The sequence below is a fragment of the Nothobranchius furzeri genome, chromosome 7, assembly GCF_043380555.1.
Source record: "Nothobranchius furzeri strain GRZ-AD chromosome 7, NfurGRZ-RIMD1, whole genome shotgun sequence".
Lineage (NCBI taxonomy): Eukaryota > Metazoa > Chordata > Actinopteri > Cyprinodontiformes > Nothobranchiidae > Nothobranchius > Nothobranchius furzeri.
This window is the reverse complement of record NC_091747.1, coordinates 54507600-54529586: the sequence shown is the minus strand read 5'-3', so window position 1 is coordinate 54529586 and position 21987 is coordinate 54507600. Positions and strand designations below refer to the sequence as shown.

At 41.9% G+C, this 21987-nt stretch overlaps 1 protein-coding gene across 1 annotated transcript; it reads left to right on the top strand.

Annotated features, from left to right (window-relative positions):
• The first annotated feature begins 6726 nt into the window (after positions 1-6726).
• Positions 6727-17873, top strand: shrprbck1r (sharpin and rbck1 related). Its single transcript, XM_015955307.3, has 14 exons — positions 6727-7355; positions 11717-11891; positions 12597-12674; positions 12941-13082; positions 13161-13251; positions 13345-13651; positions 13739-13830; positions 14023-14193; positions 15592-15752; positions 15826-15937; positions 16008-16187; positions 16674-16772; positions 16926-17069; positions 17561-17873. Exons 1-14 carry the CDS (start codon positions 7080-7082, stop codon positions 17639-17641), a joined length of 2109 nt encoding a protein of 702 aa, XP_015810793.3. The 5' UTR covers positions 6727-7079; the 3' UTR covers positions 17642-17873.
• The last annotated feature ends 4114 nt before the right edge of the window (positions 17874-21987 follow it).

Sequence of the window (21987 nt, the reverse complement as noted above, 5' to 3'; positions counted from 1 at the left end):
TCCGAGACGTAGTGACTTGCTCTCAGCAGAGAATTCGTTCTCCTGTCTTCAACACTTTGTTTCTTTGTAGCGTTTTACCAAGTGTGTTTTACAGTCAGTATTATTGCTGCGTTTCTATAAACCATGAATCCAATGGCACAACAGAAAACCACGGCGACTGCCCAACAGGCTTCCATGGACCAAGTTACACTTCTGAACGAAGTCCACAGGCTGAATGCTCTTTTAAACACCGAGAGAGCTAAATGGTCTCAGGAAAACCAAAGAGCTTCTCAACTGGAGCAAGAGCTCGACCAAACTAAGGCGAATTTGGAAAGACAAAAGTGTCTTAAAGAACTGTACATCAATAAGGGCAAAGAGACCAAGAGAGAGCTGGAACGACTGCAAAAATACAGCAATGCAGAGACTCTCAGCGCAACCAAAATCGCTTCTCAGGTGCAAAGCACCATTAAAAGACACAAGAAAAAGGCTCTTCAGCAGGATTACGAAGAGTTAAAGGTTTCTCACATTACCAACCAAGAGAAGCTTTTATCTGAGCTTCAGATGGAGAAGGAGAAAAGCCAGAGTCTACAGGAAGAACTTAACAAGCTTAAAAGCCAGATTCAGGACATGAGCCTGAAATATGAACGAGATTTGTCTGCAAGTCAAAAGACTGCGTCTTCTCAGCAAGAAAAGGCAAGCAGAGAAATCCAGGTCCTCACAGAGAAAATGGAGCAGAAACAGCAACTTATTTTCCAGCTGGGAAACGAGAAAGAGGAACTCTATCAGACTTTCGCAGACCTGCAAAAAAGTTCTCAGCAGAAGGAAGAGCAACTCCTTGCAGATCTAGAGAAGATTCAGGCGTCTTACCAGGAGCTCAAAAATATCTCCGAGTGTAAGGTTGTTGAGTTAAAACAACAAGCAGAAGCTTTAGAGAAGTCTCTTCACCAGGAGAGAGCTGCTCATTATCAAACATGGCTTAAAGCGGAGGCAGAAATTTACAGTTTAAGAGATGAAAACAGTGCTTTTCATCAGGAAATCGCTTTTATTACAAAAACGTCCTCCGACAAAGAGGAATGTTTGAAAGCTGATGTTAAACAAATAGAAACTCAGCTCCAAAATCAGGTCCAACTGAACCACGATCTCATCGCCGAGCTGACAGACAGGGATGGATTTGGACCTCCTAAAAGAAAGCTTGCTCGCCGAGCGTTACCTCCAAACAGCCCAGATGCAGAATCCACTGCAACAATTTCTGAAAACACGGAGACAAAACAAAAATCTTCCGTCTGGAAAAGAATGAGACATTTTCTGGGACTGAGAAAACCCCAGAGGTGGAAAAAGAAGGACTAATCCAACAATCCACTGGCCTTCAAATCTCCTACCCCAAATCTAAAGAAACCCAGAAGATAAACTAGGAAAAAAGCGGGGTTGCATGGTAGAACAGTGGATAGCACTGTTCCTTGGCTGGAAAAGGTTACAGGTTCAAATCTGAACTGAATCCTTCTCGCTTGGAGTTAGCATGTTCTCCCCATGCATACGTGGGTTTACTCCCGGTGCTCGGGTTCCCCCCACACACCAAAAACATGAACATTAGGTTCATTGGAGACTAGAAATTGTCCCTAGTTAGTTATTAGTTATGTGTCCCTATAATAGACTGGAGACGGGTCTAGGGTGTCCCCAGCCTATCGTCTGATTCCTGCTGAAACCTTTGACCCTCTATGGGGAAAAGAGATTGACAAGCTAATGGCTAGTACAGGCATAGCTAAACCCTAAAAGTACTACTGGTATCCTAAAACATCTCTACTGGCAAAGATTTGCTGTGTTTCATGTAAACACAGCTTTCTAAGTGTTGCTGCACAAGAAAACAGGCTCACTCTGGGTTGACTCCAGCTGGGTTTGGAGAGTGAGGAAACCCACCCAATATGGCGGCTACGCTGTTACGTTCTCCAGCACCCGATGGGGCGACTACATCAGAGCAATTCTGGGAGAGACAGACCGAATCCGGTGATCTCCTTAACTGTGAATGTTTGAAATGTAGTAATTGATCTAGATTGTAGATCTTTAGTTTGTCATTTGTAGTTTAGTTTGTTTATAGTTAGTGAGCTGTGGGCCATTTTGTATTTTAATTTTTAATTTTTTTTGCTTTAATTAACAGTTTTCATATTTAAATTTAGGTTAGTGTTTTTACACTCCCTCATATATAAGATAAACTCATATAAACTTGTATACGTAAACCTTTTGTAAAATAATACATTCATACCATCAGTAGACACCTACTGCAAAGGTCCAACATTTGCCTGCCAAGCAATCCTGTACAGGTCCTTCTCAAAAAATTTGCAGATTGTGATAAAGTTCACTATTGTCTGTAATGTATTGATAAACATTAGACTTTCATATATATTAGATTCATTACACACAACTGAAGTAGTTCAAGCATTTTATTGTTTCTAATATTGATGATTTTGGCATACAGCTCATGAAAACCCAAAATTCCTATCTCAAAAAATTAGCGTATCATGAAAAGGTTCTCTAAACGAGTTATTAACCTAATCATCTGAATCAACTTATTAACTCTAAACACCTGCAAAAGATTCCTGAGGCTTTTAAAAACTCCCAGCCTGGTGTCATGTGCCGGGGTGAGTGCTCCTCTCATTTTTGTTCCATCTTTGAGCTGCTGTGTTTCAGGAGAGGGAGGCTCCAGCTGCAGCTCATCAACAATCAGCGGGTCCAGCTATAAGAGGAGGAGGAGAACACATCTCGACACCGACAGGTACAACTCAGACTGTCCCAACCGCAGCCCCAGGCCCCCCGCGGAGCCTTCGCTCGCCGGCCCCGTTCCTCCTGCAGTTCCCAGGTTCGGCAGCAGCAGCCACCCCAGAAGTCACCTATTTCTGTCCAACCTCCTCACCTCCATCACCGACATTCAGTGGTGAGTTTGAGGACTGTTACAGTTTTCTGCTACAATGTCGGCTCGCTTTCGAGGGCTCACCAGGAGGCTTTTCTTCGGACTCAGTCAAGATCTCATACATGGTAGGATTACTTTGTGGGAGAGCCCTAAGATGGGCTGAGGCGAAGAGTCACTGTGCTACTTTTCTGTCGGGACCTCTGGAGGACTTTTTGACTGATTTTAAATGAACTTTTGGCAGTACTGAGTCTGTTAAGGACATCAGTAAAAGACTGTGGAGTTTATCGCAGGGGCGGAGAGCTGTTGCTGGCATGTCTGTGGAGTTTAGAACCCTGGCGGCTCGGTCATCCTGGAATGAGGAAGCCCTCCTCGCTGCCTTCACGGAGTCCCTCAACGACCGAGTTTGGAACCAGTTGGCGCTGTGCCCAGAACCCCAGTCGCTGGAGGAACTCATCCGCCTGGCCATTTCTATTGACAAACGCCAGCATGAGCTGCGGTACCAGAACCTTCCCCACATTGGACCGTCACCATGTGTCGGGCACTCGGCCCTCCGCGGAGCCCACCACCATGGAGGAACCCATGGAAGGACACGCCTCAGCCGGGAGGAGAGGTCACATCGGATCAGGTCAGGTCTGTGTTTATATTGTGGGGAGCCAGGACACTTTGCTAGGGCCTGTCCGGCTCTGTTAAAAGGCAGAGCCCACCAGTAAAGACAGGACTACTGGTGGACAGTAACTCTTCCTCTGCGAGCTCCCGCTGTGTACTTCAGCGTGTTGTGCTTTTTAACTCCGAGCAGTTTCATATAGAAGCGCTTGTTGACTCTGGTTGTGAGCAGTCCTTGTTGGACCCGGACTTAGTAAAGAGATGGAAGATCCCAACCAATCGGCTCCCTACTCCGCTCTCTGTCTTCCTTGGACGACCGGAACCTGTCAACCATTACTCACCTGACCATCCCGTTGCAGTTACGAGTGTCAGGTAACCACACGGAGGCTTTGGCTTTTCATGTGTTTCCCTCTCCTCGGTCACCTCTGGCCCTGGGACACTCCTGGCGCTCCCTCCATAACCCCCACGTGAACTGGGAGACTAACAGAGTTGAGGAATGGAGCTCCAGATGCTCACAGACCTGCCTCCGCTCAGCCTCACCCACTCTCCGCAGCCCCGCCGCTCCTCCAGCAGAAAGGATAGACCTGTCTTCTGTGCCACCGGTCTACCACGACCTCAGCCTAGTCTTCAGCAAGGATCGGGCATCATCTCTCCCCCCACACAGGCCATTCGATTGCAGCATAGATCTGCTGCCAGGGGCTCCTCTTCCCTCCAGCTGCCTTTACCACCTCTCTAAACCAGAGAGAGAGCATGGAGAGCTACATACAGGAGTCTCTGGCCGCCGGCCTCATCAGACCGTCCTCATCACCCCTAGGAGCGGATTTCTTCTTCGTTCCGAAGAAGGAAGGAACACTCAGACCTTGTATTGACTACAGGGGTCTGAACCAGAATACCATTAAGAACAAATACCCGCTGCCTCTACTAACATCTACTTTTGAGCCAATTCAGGATGCCAGCATCTTCAGTCGCCTGGATCTCCGGAACGCCTACCATCTGGTTCGAATTCGTCAGGGAGACGAATGGAAGACCGCATTTAAGACTCCCATCGGACATTTCGAATACTTAGTGATGACCTTTGGTTTAACTAATGCACCAGCCGTGTTCCAGTCCCTAGTGAACTCTGTTTTAGGAGACTTTCTAAATAAATTTGTGACAGCTTATTTAGATGATATTTTGATTTTTTCTAACTCCTTAGAGCAACATGTAAGACACGTTAGGGCCGTGTTACAGTGCCTCCTGGAGAACCGCTAATATGTAAAGGCGGAGAAATGTGTGTTCCACGCCCCCAAGGTAAAGTTCCTTGGTTTTATCATCTAGAGCGGGAGGCTAAAGGTTGGTTTATGCTTGACGCGTCCGCGAGGTCCGCACGGCTCCGCGTGGCGAAATTGCGTCATCTTAACAACCACGCCCCTCCACCGCGTCTCCGCACGGCCCAAAATTTCCGCACCACGCACCTAGGACATTTTCTAACCACGCGGACAGTTGGACGCGGAAAAACGTGGCGGACTGGCAAGAACTAGTATGGCAGAGGTTCGTAAATACAGACATTTGTATGATTCAGCTCTCAGAGATCACCGTGATCAACATGTTGTTAATAATTCTTGGAGAGAAATAGCTCGCACTGTTGGAAAAGACGAGGACGCTGTTAAAACTGCTGGAATGCCATGTTGTAAACAGTAATTTCTACTTCTACTATGGTGTAGTGTTGGATGCATGTCGTAGAGCTCCATGCTGCCCCGTTCAGTTTGGGAGAATATTGGCTCACCGCAGAGACGAGCCGCACGAACCATAAACGCTGCAAGTTGATTTCATTTTTCAGCACGACCTGGCACCTGCTCACAGTGCCAAAACCACTGGTAAATTATTTAGTCCATGGTAGTACTGTGCTCAGTTGGCCTGCCAACTCTCCTGACCTGAACCCCAGAGAGAATCTGTGGGATATTGTGAAGAAAAAGTTGAGAGACGCAAGACCCAACACTCTGGATGAGCTTAAGGCCGCTATCGAAGCATCCTGGGCCTCCATAACACCTCAGCAGTGCCACAGGCTGATTGCCTCCATGCCACGCCGCTTTGAAGCAGTCATTTCTGCAAAAGGATTCCCGACCAAGTATTGAGTGCATAACTGAACATAATTATTAGAAGGTTGACATTTTTTGTATTAAAAACACTTTTCTTTTATTGGTCGGATGAAATATGCTAATTTTTTGGGATTTTCATGAGCTGTATGCCAAAATCATCAATATTAGAAACAATAAAAGGCTTGAACTACTTCAGTTCTTCATTTGTGTATATATGAAAGTCTAATGTTTATCCGTACATTACAGACAATAATGAACTTTATCACAATATGCAAATTTTTTTGAGAAAGACCTGTATATGTGTATATATATATATATATATATATATATATATATATATATATATATATATATATATATATATATATGCGCACCCTCAGGGACACCGCAGGAAGACGTTGCTCTTGAATTGTTGTAATAATCGTTTTTATATTTGTGCCAGAATCTTAATTTCTTTACCCCAGCTAGTGGTTTATTTTGAGTGGTTAAAACTGCAGGTGGGTTTGGTTTAGTTATAAAAAGATATCTCATTTCAACCCTTTGATGCATAATGGTCACTACAGTGGACAGGTACTCAAATTTATTTATTTATTATTTTTATTAAGCACATCTGATGAAGACTTAATTGCATTTGAGCCCCTCCATTTGGACTTCAGTAAGTCAAGCCAACATACTTCATGTTAAGAATGCACGCTGTCCACCGAGGTGGACATGTAATAAATTATTAGTAAATTATTAAATGTTACAAAAAATTTTTGCTGAAATTTGTTTCATTCATACCTAAAGATGAATAAAAAAATTGTTTAAAAAATCATGGCCAAAGATTTCGTAATTCATGCATCAAAGGGTTAACTTAAATGTTTTGTTAGAAATATCATGTTTTAGGTCAATTCTGTTTAAATAGGATGCTTTGCTGCCCCCGTGTGGTCAGAAATATACAAACCAAAACGTTGCTTGTTTTCGGTGTCGCCTCTAAAAATCACGGGTTCGTTTTCTTTTAAATTAACTAAAATATCAGCAAAGGTGGGGTTTTTTTGGGGCAAATGAATAGCTCAAGGCAAGTAAATCAGATTTTCTCTAGATTCATTTTGAAAAGCTCATTCATGAATAATTCTACTGTACATCTGCCCTGCTAGTTAGTGGGCATGCGCAGTAGGAAGTGAAAGCTAACGCAGTTCCAAACTGTTCCTAGAATATTTAACTATCACATAAAGAAGCGCATTCGGGCGATCCTTTGGGTCAGTACCGAGTTTCACGGGAACATATATTGTCTATGTTTTGGTTGAACTGGGTCTCAGCGAGGAAAAGGGGGTAACTAAACTTGTTTGGCTACTTTTGGCAATTGACGCTAATGCAGTAGTCTGACACTTGCTTCCTGTTTACGCTACTAGCTTAAAAATCACCGTGAGAAATGTGATAGGTAAAGCTAGGGGACTTTTTAACGCCGCGGAGGAGGAGGGAAACACGACGCTGTACAGCTGTGCGCTTTTTCTTTACTACATGAGTCTGTCGACGGGATGTCGCTGAGTTCGGGTGGTTGGACCCACTCCCCCGGCCTCACACCGGACCAGTCCACCGTCCTCCCCAGCACCAGCAACTATGAGACCTCGCAGGCCGGATGCCAAACCGTACTCATGTCAGTTCGGGTGTCGGTGTGCCATTCTGGGATTCGGCCGCTGTGTCTTCCGGGGGCAGTTGATGAGTCACTCCGCCTGCAGCTCAGCATGGACCCGGGGAAATCCGGGGAATTCCGCCTGTCGCTCCAGAACACCAGCGGGACTGGCCGGAGCATGGTGAGTTTGTTTTGGACTTGTGGAAACCACCGTAACAGATGCGCACACCAAAACAATTATACGTATACCATAAACATTCTTTAAAGTACTTCTTCTCAATCTGGCTCAAAAACATGACCAAAAGTATTCGTTTTAGTCAAAAAGTTTCATACATTAGATTATTATGACCTTCAAAATACTTGGCTTTTGCTGACAATTATGCAGTAAAATAACAGTGTGAGTCATTTACCAAGAGGTTTGAATAGCAATCATTTAAATTGAAGGAGCCATATAATGGAAAATCCACTTTTGGGAGCTTTTTAACCATGTGATTTAGTTGTTTCCTCATAAAAAAAAACGCAAATCCGTTTTTGGCTGCATTCTTGTCTCATCTGCAAGTTTTTAGCCTTCTGTTTTTGGAAGGACCTGCAAATGCCTCGATGGAAATGAAGTGTGTCATCACACACTTATCCTCCCCATGAAGCTAGCCTCTGCTCTGAAACCAGCCTCCCCTGGAAATATAGGTCTTCCACACAAGGGCTGGCTCCACTCTGCCCAGATATTGTATAAAGTGTTCACATCTAGCTAGCCAGTTTTTTTTTATATTTCACTTGCAAACAGTCGTTTTTCAGCCCTCTTCCCAAGGCCGTCTGCTTCAGGCTGAACTGGTCCAACACACTCACTAGTGACTGATTGGCCGGGGCAAATTCATATCTACAGTTAAGGGGAGATAGAATAAGCCAGCAGGGGCTTCCGGCATGCATGATTCATAATCATTCTCAATACTGAGGAGTAAACATCTCTGTCTGAGGAGCGCGCACACAGACAGCTCTGCCAGGCTTGAGATGACCAATGGGAGAACAGACAAAGCAGTCTGGATGCAATATCAGAGTCCAAAAGCAACACTGCTCATGGCTGCCTTTGTTAATTTAAGGGAGATGTTACTTCGTACATCTTTTGGCCTGCCCACATACTCAGAGATGCACATTCCTGAGAAGTGTGTGTGAACAAACCCTACCTGTGTGGGACCCAGACTCAACGCCATCCAGCCTGGACTGGATCAGGCCAATGTCGAAACAGCATAATCACTATCTCCTAGTCGCGGGTATAGAGCTGAGAATGTGACAGGTGACCACTTTAAACCTCCAGTGGTACCAGAGTTGATATTCTGGCAAATCACTTCTGCATTGGGGACTAAACACGGCAGTAAAAACCATGAGTTCTGTCCACAAAGACACACGTAATGGCCAGCACAGGATATGGGTATTAGGTGACTGTGATTTATAACAGATTTGGTAGCCCTGTGGTGAGAGTACCTATATGCTGTGTTGCTATGACCTTGGGACACTTCACATCTTTGACTCCCGGTCTCTGGCAGAAACTTTATTTTGTCTTCTTTAGCTACACACGCCAGTATTGTTTCCTTTATTAGTGTGGCAAGGTGGATAAACGAGGGCCCGGGCGGGATTCAATCCCAAGACTCCCGGGTGAGAGTCATACGCTCTAACCAGTCAGCCATAGGGACATCCCCTTGGCCAAGTAGCCAGGGCGCATGATCAATCGGGACATTGTGACAGGACGCTCACACTGTCACATCTTCCCCCCTCTTTCCACAAGCACGTCCTCCTCATGCTCCCGCGCAGGCTGCCACAAACTTCACATCCATGGACCTACTTGACAGTACTACATGGATCCTGCCAACAACGCCAAATGTGGCAAGGTGGATAAACGAGGGCCCGGGCGGGATTCGATCCCCAGACTCCCGGGTGAGAGTCATACGCTCTAACCAGTCAGCCAAAGGGACATCCCCTTGGCCAAGTAGCCAGGGCGCATAATCAATCGGGACATTGTGACAGGACGCTCACACTGTCACATTAGTAAACCGTTTAAAAAGTAAGGACTAATCTGAATTCTGCTGCTCGTGTTCTGACTGGAACAAAGACATCAGAACACATCACTCCTGTTTTAAGATCTCTGCACTGGTTACCAGTTGAAAAAAGAATTGATTTTAAAATCCTACTGCTTGTATATAAAGCTGTCAATGGCCTTGCACCACAATATATTACAGACATGCTGGTACCTTATATACCAGTCAGACCACTCCGGCCTGCAGATCATGGCAATCTTGTTATACCACGTATTCTAAGTCAGGGGAGGCTGCTTTTAGTGTAAATGCATCTAAGATCTGGAATACTTTGCCTTTAGAGAAGAGGGAAGCAACTACACCAAATATTTTTAAGATAAATTAAAAAAAACTTTTATTTGAACAAATAAATGGTTAGGCTGTATTATTTCTAATTTATATCCTCCTTTTATAGATACAGTTTTATTCATAGATAAACGCTTACAATTGTTTCACTCTTACCTTAATTTTATGGCCGTGTATGAATGTGTGTGTAAATGCGTGTGTAAATGTTTGTGTGTGTGTGCATGTTTGAATGCATTGGTTTCAGTTTTATGTGTATATTTTATGTATGTATACACCATTTGCAGTTAAAGTGTGTACATATTTTATAATTGATTGTTTTTATTGAGTCTCTTTTAATGTGATGCACATTGAGTTGTTACCATGCAGGAAATGCACTCTATAAATGTCATTCATTCATTCATTCAGTCAGTCAGTCAGTCAGTCATTCATAATCTTTTTATTTATTTTTTTACTTTCTTTGTTTATTTAGCCAGTGTGAGTCCATGTGAGGTGAACAGAGTAAATCCACTAAAATGCTGCTTGGAAATGTAAATGACAAAATTCAAAGATTTTCGGAGACACTAAATATTTTGCAAACAATAATCAATAAAACAAAAATATAAAAAATGAAATCTGCTTCAACTGCCTGCAAAAGTTGCTGCCCACACCTGGAGTCGTACCGGCGTCAGGGCATAGCACAACAAGATGAAAGGCTGATGCGTTAACCACTAAACCACCATAGCCAACCTAAGATGCTGTCATAGGTGTGTTTTGTCGAAGCGGGTGGGCGGAGCTTCACTAAAACGAACCATTTAATTTCCAGGTATAAATTCAGGCTGGCAAAAATAATTAATATTTAAGATAAAGTGACATCTCAATAGTTCCATTGGTAATATTTTATCATATACGGTGTCTACCTTTGCTCTCAAAGGTTCAAAATAGCATGATATGGAACCTTTAACTATTTATTCATCTATTTTAAATGCCTATTTCTTCTGTACAGAACACACATTTACTGTCTTCACTCATTTTGATTATCATCAAAGGGACTATAAGGAAGTTTGACAGCCAAAACATGTATAGAAATAATAAATGTCTTCTTCATACATTCTCCTGCAATGCCCTGGTCCTGTAGAATGAGCCCTGGCATTTTTACTGTGATTGCCTGTTTTTCTGTAAAATCACAGAAAAATAGAGTTGCTTGGGTCGAGCAGGCTGCTTCGTGCGCGTTCACACTCAGGCATAGCCTGTAGCATGTGCTATCAGTAGCTTTAGCAGCAGAGAGGGGAAGTGCCAACTTCCTAACACCTAGTGACAAACCTAGCTACATTTCTGAGGACCCTTAGCTACTTTCTGTAGAACTTTTTTCTAGATATTTCCTGCAAATGAGCAACAAAATAGCCATTTTCGCTTCGAACGCGTTCTTTGGTTTGACGTTGTTTCAACTGTCATCAAGGGTATAAATGTTACACATACTGTGAAAGTTACTAGAGTGTAGCTCACCTTGTAAGATGTTGGACTCCCATGCAGACAACCTGGGTTCGATTCTGGGTGTGAACATAGTTCATTTAGAGTTTCTTTTTTACATTAATGGCATTTTTTTTTTACAGTAAGATGCCCAAATATTTATTTGAGACTCGCCGAACGGCATTGAATTCACAGATAAAAAAGATGTGGGTTCAACTTTCATTTTGGAACAATTTTTCAAGCAAGGGAAGGGAATGATCTGTAAAGCTGACGGACTGACCCATCTTAAACCTTTGTCAGCTGTGCTGAAGAGAAAGGTACAGAACCAAATAATTTAATTAATTAGCAGCGCGTTCTCCTGTACTCTCTCCTCCGGGACACACACACACACACACACACGCACGCACGCACGCACGCACACACACACACACACGCCCAATCCATGAAACTGTCACTTCCATGTTTAAGAGAAGGAACATGTACAGCAGATGGGAAATAATGTTTCATTGCTGAAGTTAAGGCTTTCTTCTTGTAGTTCAACAAGTTTTTGTTTGATGAGCTTTCCTAGAGAAGAGATCTGAGATTTTATGTCCACCTTTTCAGCTAATTTCTTCTTTTGAAGCCATTGAAAACAAAGTTCTTGGGTACATTTTTGCTCGTGTTTTATTTCCTTTTCTCATTTCTGCTTATTGACTCCATCGCCACTTTCTCTTCTTCCTTTTTCAAGACCATTGCCGAGTTTGATCTGAGGACTGTAAAGTACGAGGTGAAGTCACCAAAGTGTCACGAGCTGATGTTAGTTGCTCCTCCGCATGACCGCATCAGCTTCAACTTCCTCTGTGAGCAGGAGGCTCAGGAGTGGGCCACTGTGGTCACGTCGGCACTGAAAGAAGCACACAGAGGTCGGATTCAGTTTTATTGTTATTTGGAAACAAGAAAAATCTGCATGCATGTTTCTGTTGGAAAAACGTCACTGAATTTGTCATTTATGAATTGGTGCAGTTAGCCCAATTAAAGGTGGCCTCCACAGCTGATTGAGACTAGCAAACATAACAAATGAGCTGACATTGGGGGTACTTTACTTCTAATGTTTCACCTAAATAACATCAGTTTTTCTCATCATGGTATGGTTTTGAGACAAAACAATATAGAATTCTAGTCCTGATTCCAAAGCATGCTGAAGAAGCAGTTCTTCTGTGGATTAAGCCTTGTTGAGTTAGTTTTTCTTCATTATGAAACTCAGTCTGACAAGAACTGGTTTTATTCTTCTTGTCAAAAGGAAAACAACTTTAAATAAGTACTACTAGTTTTCTTTAATCAACAACCAAAGAAAAATAATCTATAAATAATATTAAACAAAACATTTTAGCTTATGTACTAGAACCGGATCAGACTGCAGTCGCTTAACCTAGCGTTAGCAGTAGCTCGGGTTAGCATAAGCAGTAGCTTGGGTTAATTAGTAAGCAGTTCCTTGGGCTAGTGTTAGCAGTAGCTTGGGCTAGCGATAGCTGTAGCTTGGGATAGTGTTAGCAATGGTTTAAAAAAGTTTTTTTTCCTAATTGATTTGATTAGACATCTAATTGTTCTTGTATTTTCCATCCTTTCAGTTGTACCTCAAGAAAATGATTCAGAGCAGCTCTCCATTGGGCTCCATTTTCAGAGCACCTCAACCTTACAAAAAACAGGTGTGCCTTTTCGTTTATCAGATCTTCTAATTATTTGCAGAGTTGTCTGCAGCCAAGTAACGGCTTCCTATGTTTGTGTTTTGTGTGTGTGTGTGTGTGTGTGTGTGTGTGTGTGTGTGTGTGTGTGTGTGTGTGTGTGTGTGTGTGTGTGTGTGTGTGTGTGTGTGTGTGTGTGTGTGTGTGTGTGTGTGTGTGTGTGTGTGTGTGTGTGTGTGTGTGTGTGTGTGTGTGTGTGTGTGTGTGTGTGTGTGTGTGTGTGTGTGTAGAGGATTCATGCATAGAGCTGAGCAGAGCCATCGAGGCGGGCGACATGAAGTCTGCTTCTGTGTTTGCTGCTGCACTCGCCCATCAGCACGCAGCGCTGAAGATCCAGCCTTCTGCTAAAGACTACGAAGACACTGAAATCAAGTAGGAACCTGATGGTTTGACCTTGTAAACACAGTTCTGGGTCATTAATGTAAGGTTTGTGTTTGGTTTCATTGTCAGTTTGGCTGTTGTAGTGGAGGATTCCTCCTCATCCTGTTGTGTCACTGTGAAAGTTTTCCCACACATGACTACTGCATCGTTGAAACAGCAGGTTCATTCCAACAAAGCTTCTCATTTTACTTCATCTTCAGCCCCCTGATTGTTCACATTTACAGCCTTTTGCTTTTTTTTTTTACTCCCCCAGATGTTTCTTGAGTACGGCTTTCACCCACTGGTGCAGCGCTGGATCATCGGCCAGTGTCTGTGCTCTGATCAGCGCTCCCTTGCCTCATATGGTGTTCGACAGCATGGAGACACGGCATACTTGTACCTTCTGTCAGCCCGCCATGCTCACCTAACCTTCCAAGTCCTGCAGCAGGACCAGGAGAGTGCTCTCCTCCTCAGTCCTTCTCAGTCCATTCAAAACCCTCCACTCGCTGCCAAGTCCACAAACGGGCCCTCCTCCCAGGACCAGCGGTCATACGCCACCCTACCTCCAAGCTTCAAGGATGGTGAGAAGCATGTGAAACTGTTCAGTGTTGTGCTCGTGTGACATAATTCTTATGAGATAAGCAGCCAACACTTCTGCATTCCTTTAGGTCGGTCAGAGAGACAACACATCAGAGACCTTACCAGCCTGGAAATGCCAGAGCTGAAGGAAGCTCTGAGTCTGAGTCCATCTTCTTCTCAGGTATAAGTGGAAGTCCGCGAGCGTTGTTCACAACATGTCCTGAGAGCCACATCTGGTTTATTTGTGTTTTTGTATTTGGGATGTTATAAAATACTCAAAGCTGTTTTTATGTGAGTAAAAGGAAGAAAAAACACTCTGTTACACTAAATTCACTATTAAAGTTTAACGGGTTGTAAATGTTTCCTGATTCAGGGTTGGGCGTGTCCGTCGTGCACGTACATAAACAAGCCAACGCGCCCGGGCTGCGAGATCTGCAGCACGAACCGCCCCGAGAGCTACGTCATCCCAGGAGGATACCAACCGGATGCACTGGAGCTCCGACGGATCCAGCGGGAGAAGGAAGCCATCAGACAGTACCAGCAGGTAGGAAACTCATCCACTCAAGCCTGATTTATGCTTCTCCGTCTGCGTCAGTGCGGAGCACACGCAACGCCATTATCCGTCCTTGCGTAGGGATCCGGCAGGCACGCAAGTACGTACGGAGTCGAGTTCACTTTTTTAAACATCCGTCGAACGAGACGGATTACGCAAGCTTGTGATTGGTCAGGACGCCGCTGTTGTTTACAGCGCCGCCATTGCAGAGAGAGCCGAGTTTAACTAGCGGCAGACACGGAGAAGCTTGAAGAACACCTCGCGAAAAAACTCTAAAAATATGAACGTTTCATCCTCCCGTGACTGGAGGAGTGAAAAGATGCGCAGCAAGCGTTTTATTTGTGGACGGAAATGACAGGAAACGTGGGTTTAGAGGTGGGGAGCGCGTGAAGCGGTGGGAGAATGAGAGACAAATATGTCCGTGTTAAAAGTCTCTTATATACACAAAAAACACAATATAAACACACCATCTTGGACCGATACATGACAGGATACCACAGAACAGCGCTACGCCCTCTGGTGTCCTGCCAGGCAATTGCTTTGCAACACTCTCCAGGAGACGGAGAAGTATGAGAGCATAACGCTTCCGTCAATCCGTGCGTGTCTGTCCCTTGCGGAGCTGACGGAGAAGCATAAACCAGGCTTTAGGCACCGGGAGCACGGCTGACACCGGCCACAAACATACTCTACTGAGTCAAAATCCAAAAATAAAAACCACATTTTCAAACTGAATGACGGGAGAATGATTCCAAACTGCCATTCAGACTCTCTCAGGCTGACTCTTCTCTTTTGTCTCTGTTTTTCTGAAGGAGAAAGGGAGAAGAGAGGCGCTGAGGGGTGCTGGGCATCAAAACAACTCTCTGCTGTTTAACCTGGACCAGGACTACTGAATTCACTCACAGATATCGCACCGTTACCATATCAGAAATAATCGTGCACAAGTACCGGTTTTCAGTCTACGTGTCATAAGTTGAACTTTTAATATTTTTTTCTTCGTCGAACTATTTTGTTCTGTTTTCAGCCAGAAGCAGTCGATGAACGTTTAGCGTGTTTGTAAGACGTGTCTCTGCTGGAGCGTGATGCTCAGCCACTCACGGAGACGTTTAACGTTTCGTGTCGTCCTAATCTGTAACTTTTCCAGACGTTTACTGTCTGCAGGACATTTTTAATCCCCTTTTAGACCAAGTGTCATTTTAATGAGCCCCGTAGCACCAGAAGCTGCCACTAAAGAGAATGTATGGTTTATTGATTTTGCACTGTAATTTTGAACAGTTGGAAATAAAGGGTTTGGCTGTGTTTTAAGTGTGTGTTTGACTGAATGCACGCGCTGAAGGATGGTTAATGTATGTGTACTGGCACCTTCCCAACAATGTGCCTCCCTTCCTTTAGGCGAGGGAGGAAGAGCGAATGGAGAATTTTGCCCGCCTTGTTAGGATGGACGGCCATGACCTGATACCCAACCCTGAGCCTGTGGATTGTAGGATTTGTTATGTGGATCTGCCGCCAGGAGAGGGCGTCCTGCTGAGGGAGTGTCTGCACTGTTTCTGCAAGTGAGGTTTAGTACTTCATACTCTTGGTTTGACTCGTGCTTTTTAGATGATTCTGACTTTTTTGCGTGCTCAGGGAGTGCCTACGCTCCGTCATCATGCTGAGCGAGGAGCCCGAGGTTTCCTGCCCGTACAGAGATGATGCATATTCTTGTGCCGGTGCTTTGCAGGAGCGGGAGATTCGAGCTGTGAGTTGGTTTCTCCTGAGACACAGTCGCAATTTTATATGTTAGCACGCTAACGCCTCCATCTTTACAGCTGGTGTCTGCAGAGGAGTACGAGCGCTGGCTGCAGAGAAGCCTGTCGGTGGCGGAGTCTCGGTGCGAGGGCAGCTATCACTGCGCGACTGCTGATTGCGTGGGGTGGTGCGTGTACGAGGATACGGTCAATGTCTTCCACTGCCCTGTTTGTAGGAAACACAACTGCCTCATTTGCAAGGTCAGAAATATGTTTATATCTGGATCTTAATTTTAAAATTGTATTCAAGTTGGCGGATCAGATTTTTGTTGCATCTTGATCATCCTTTGGAGAAATGGCGCAAGTCTTTATAGATCAACTATAAACCATGACAATTTGAATTGATTTTGGAAAATAAACTGCAGATTTGACTCGTAGATGCACTGAAAGTTTTCAAATAGACATTTTAAAGCAGAAATCTGGAGGTTTTTGCTAGAGGGCACCATCTAGAGGTGGAAAACTATACTGCACCTTTAAGCCTCTCTCCCTACTTCCTTGATTACGGCTGGAAGCAATGGCCTCCTGTGCTCAGACAGCTGTTACCTGATTATCCCTGTGGAACCTAAACTCTTTTCAAACAGAGGCTGTTCTCAAAGAAATCAGCCTCTATAATAATAATTGTGTAAAAACATTTAGAAGAAATAATTTTAAACATTTCACCAAAACTGTTGCATCTTTTCTCCTCAGGCCGTCCATGAAGGAATGAACTGCAAACAGTACCAGGATGATCTCACAGCACGCGCTAAAAATGACTCCGCTGCCAGGAGGACGACACATCTACTAAAGGTTAGCGGCTAAACAACGTACTTCAAATTCAACATGTTTCCCAGGGTTTATATTTAATGTAAATAAGTGAAAATGAAAGAATGAATGAAATGATCAAATTGTGTCTGCTTGTGTTGTGTCTGCTCATTCCTTCCTGCTTTTTGCCTCAAACAGACTCTCGTGCAGTCGGGAGAAGCCATGCACTGTCCTCAGTGTGGCATCATTGTGCAGAAGAGGGATGGATGTGATTGGCTGCGCTGCACCGTTTGTCACACTGAGATCTGCTGGGTGACCAGGGGGCCTCGCTGGGGGCCCAGGGTGAGAAATACCACAGACATCATACACAGATGCCTCGTGGACTGGAGCTGGTGTAGTGGTCGGCTGCCATCTTGGATGGGTCTCCATTTGCCCCCCAGTTCTTTTATTTCTGAGGAAGGTGCCGACCGAACTAAAAAACATATTTTATTATACCTTTTCACAAAATCAGACGTATTGTATGGCTTGATAATTAAAATATAAATATAATGGGAAAAAAATTCAATATAAAATTCCAACTGATCTGTTTTCAATAGTTGTTGCAGCTGCAGGCTGCACAAAAAACGGGCTTAGTTGCCCAACTTTGCATTGACTCCAGTTGGGTTTGAAGAGCAAAGAACTCATCCAATATGGCAGCTACGCTCTCCAGCGCCCAATGAGGCGTCTACGTATTCATGTCTATGAGAAATACTTCCTCTGTATCTTCAATGCACATTTTCCTTAACTTTACCTTCGTTTTTTGTCACTGATTCACCTTTTTTTGTGGTTTTAAGGGTCCTGGAGACACCAGCGGAGGATGTCGGTGCAGTGTGAATAATCAGAAATGTCATCCTAAATGCCAAAACTGTCACTGACCTAACGACGGAGCACAACATCAGAAGGGTTTAACTGGAAATCAACAGTTCTCATTAAACACGGAAGAATGAACTTAAAACTCTGAGCTATTTAAAACAAAAGCTGTGTGGCAATATTCTCAGCTTAAGACATAAGAGTATTATTTCATAATCATGTGGGGACTGTTTTAAACGATTGCACTGCAGATGTAGCCTAACAGGCATGTTGACACTTTTTGTGTTTTAGATGTTACAGATGAGGCGTAAAACTGAAGTGACCTTAATTTCTGCACAAAACGCTGCAACAGGGTGTTACTGATCTCAAGTTTTCTTAGAAATGATCTGATTCTTGGTTTGGTTTTAATTAAGAGTCTTTCTGCATAAAAACCACTCAAGTGGGTGGAGTTACGTACTCCGGTACTCTCCGGAGAGTGTGTGTGTGTGTGTGTGTGGTGGTCTGCTTATGCTGCCATATTACCAAAGATATTAAAATGAGCCTTTTTGTCTTTTTATTTTTCATCACAAGTTTCACAATTTGGGGAAACAAACTTTTGTGTCCAGCTAACCACTCGCATGCATCAGTCACCAGCTGTTACACCATCTTGATTGCAATAATATCCACATTTTGTTAATAAGCTCATGATTTTTGTTGTAAAGACATTAAATATATAAAGGTACGTGTGAAGGTATCCCACAAACGTAACATTTTTAATATTTAATGTGACGGCTTTGTATCTACTGAAGTATTAGAAATATTTTCTGTCATTCACAAATATAAATGCACTCAAAAATGGACTGACACTACTGCCCAGGACTGACGAGCCATACACAGATGGTCACTGTTTCAGAAGTATAATGTCAGCCGTGTGTTGCTGATGAACTGTTGTGCCTTAGTTAATGATACTAAAACTGCTTCAGATGCAGCCTTTGGTTTTATTTAGTGAGTTTTTTTAGGAGCCTTTTGAGCTGTGTTGTAATTTAAACTTTTGATTATGCGTTTTTGTTTTTAGAGAAAAGTGACGGTTGTTTACATGATCTTTTGCGGTATTAAACTGTTGGATTAATGAAAACTTTATGGGGTCATATTTCAGTAAATCTAATCAGATGTTATATTTTTAATTAAAACTCACACAGATGGAGCTTTTAATAATCCTGCCACAACTTTTAAAAATGTGTAATAATTTTATATTGAGCACGTTAGTGATTAATTGAGTCTTAGATGATTCATTAAAACGTATTAATGGGTGCAAACTCGCCAGAACTGATTCATTGCATATTACGAAAGACGATTTGGGCCACTGAGAGGATGCAAATTCTGACTTTTTTGTTAAGAATTCTTACTTTAATTTCAGAATTCTGACTTTTTGTCTCGGAATTTTGACTTATTTATTTCTCAGAATTCAGACTTTAATCTGAGAATTCTAATTTATTTCTCAGAATTTTGACTTATTTCTCAGAATTATGACTTTATTTCTCAGAATTCTGACTATTTCTCAGGAGTCCGAATTCTGACTATTTCTCAGAATTCTGAATTATTTTTCTCAAAATTCTGGCTTTTTCCCCCTCAGAATTCTGACTTGTTTTCCTCAAAATTATGACTTATTTTCTCACAATGACTACGTTGATTCTCAGAATTCTGGCTTAAATTCTCAGAAATCTGTCTTATTTTTCTCAGAATTCTGACTTTTTTCGTCAGAATTCTAAGTTATTTCTCAGAATTAAGACTTTATTTCTCAGATGAATGACTTTTTAAAAAGTCAGAATTCTGTGAAAAGTCTCAGTTCTGAGTCAGAGTTCTGACTATTTCTCAGAATTCTGACTTGTTTTCCTCAAAATTATGACTTATTTTCTCAGAATTATGACTTCGTTTCTCAGAATTATGACGTTGATTCTCAGAATTCTGACTTTTTTTCCTCAGAATTCTAATTTATTTCTCAGAATTAAGACTTTATTTCTCAGATGTATGACTTTTTCTCGGAATTTTGACTTATTTATTTCTCCAAATTCAGACTTTAATCTCAGAATTCAAATTGATTTCTCAGATGTGACTTTTTAAAATTCAGAATTCTGACTTAATTTCTCAGAATTCTGACTTTATTTGTCAGAATTCTGACTTACTTTCTCAGAATTCTGGCTTATTTTTCTCAGAATTACTTATTTTTCTCAAAATTCTGACTTTTTCCCCTCAGAATTCTGACTTTATTTCTCAGAATTCTGACTTTATTTCTCAGAATTCTGGCTTAGTTTTTCTCAGAATTCTGGCTTAGTTTTTCTCAGAATTCTGACTTATTTTTCCTCAAAAATCAGAATTTTTACCTCAAAATTATGACATTTTTTCTCAGAATTATGACTCTCAGAATTATAACTCAGAATTGTGACTTTGTTTCTCAAAATTATGAATAATCTCTCAGAATTTTGAATTATTTCTCAGAATTGTGACTTCAATTTCTGAATTCTGACTTTAATCTCAGAAATCTAATTTATTACTCAGAATTCTGACTTCTCAGAATTCTGACTTTTATCTTAAAATTCTGACTTATTTTCTCAGAATTTTGACTCATTTGTTTCTCAGAATTCTAATATATTTCACAGATTTGTGACTTTTTAATATTCCGAATTCTGGGAAAAAAGTCAGAATTCTGAGAAAAAAGTCAGAATTCTGAGAAAAAATAAGTCAGAGTTCTGACGGTATTTCTCAGAATTCTGACATTGTTTCTGAGAATTCTGACTTTATCAGAATTATGAATTATTTCTCAGAATTATTTCTTAGAATTATGAATTATTTCTCAGAATTCAGACGTTAATCTCAGAATTCTGACTTTAATTTTCGAATTCTGACTTTAATCTCAGAATTCTAATTTATTTCTCAGATTTATGACTTTAAAATTCAAAATTTTGAGAAAAAAGTCAGAAATCTGAGGAAGAAAAAGTCAGAGTTCTGAGAAAAAAAAGTGAGTTCTGGTTTTTTTTCTCAGAATTTTGACTTTTTCCCCCTCAGAATTCTAATGTATTTCTAAGAATTGTGACTTTTTTCTCAGAATTATGACTTTATTTTTCAGAATTATGACTATTTCTCAGAATTATGAATTGTTTCTCAGAATTCAGACTGTAATCTTAGAATTCTGACTTTAATCTCAGAATTCTGACTTATTTCTCAGAATTCTGACCTTTTCCTCAGAATTTTGACATTTTTTTCCTCAGAAATCTGACTTTTTCTGAGAATTCAGAATTTTTTCTGATATTAAAGTCAGTTCCTTTTCAGTGGCCCTAATCCTCTTCTGCAGTATGTAACAGTACTACAAAAAGAGCTTATTTTAATTTTAAACATTAAAGACATACTTTAACCTTCTCTGTGACCTAGTGGTAGAGTGTCCGCTCTGGGACTGGGAGATCAGAGTTAATTCCCGGCTGGGTCATACTGAAGACTTTAAAAATGGGACCCAATTTGACACTCAGCTTAGGGGTTGGATTGGGGGGTTTAGACCACCAAATAGTTGAGTGCAGCCACTGCAGCTCACTGCTCCCCTCCATGGGGATGGGTCAAATGCAGAGATGAAAACCCCCAATAAAGAGACATCTTTTTGTGTAAATCATGAATTTCTACCCTTTTTGTCTAGGGCTAGATGGGCTGAATGTGGGTTAATACAGTAAATCATTAGTTTAAAGGCAACAATTTAAAACTTTTCAACATCTGTACTGGCTGTCTGTGAGATTGTCCTGATTGTTCCTGTGGGCAGATTATTTATGTGGATGGAAGCTTAAGATATCAAAAGACTATCAGCAGGTGGCAGAACCTTAGGAGAAGGATTCATGATGACTAGATGGCAGCAAATCTTAATCTAGACTTGTGCCTTTTGAATAGCCAAACAAAAAAGTCAGTTGATGAAGGTGATGTTTCATTAGAGGGCTGTTTGTATTTGATTCCACCTTAAGGTTTTTAATAGTTTTTTTTATAATATTTCATACAAAGAGTTTATTTACATTGATCTATGGTACAATATGTGATGTTATGTGTAATGACATTCTAATTGAACTCAATGCACTGATGAATTAGGCTTATTTGGAATGTTTACTTTGTAAAGTGCGTTGAGACGACTCTTGTTGGAATTTGGCGTTTCATAAATAAACTGAAGTGATTTGACTTGACTTGCAGACAGTTAACACTGGTCAATAATATAATGAAAAAGACAATACAGCACGATGATATGAGCATGTCGACATGTTACTGTGAAAAAGTCAAATGTCAATATGCATTATTGCGCTGTTTTTGTTGGTTTTTTTTGTGTTTTTTTCCCTCCACTTTACAAGTAGATTTTTGCACGGAAAAGATCATCCATTCTGGGTGGATATATTGGCATCAGTCCATA

Bases quoted from the DNA above. Each gene is read 5' to 3' on its own strand.
- shrprbck1r (XM_015955307.3), top strand. From the start codon at position 7,080: ATGTCGCTGAGTTCGGGTGGTTGGACCCACTCCCCCGGCCTCACACCG. The intron at 16,773-16,925 runs GTTAGCGGCTAA...TGCCTCAAACAG, and splicing joins GGACGACACATCTACTAAAG to ACTCTCGTGCAGTCGGGAGA. The intron at 17,070-17,560 runs GTGAGAAATACC...TGTGGTTTTAAG, and splicing joins GGCCTCGCTGGGGGCCCAGG to GGTCCTGGAGACACCAGCGG.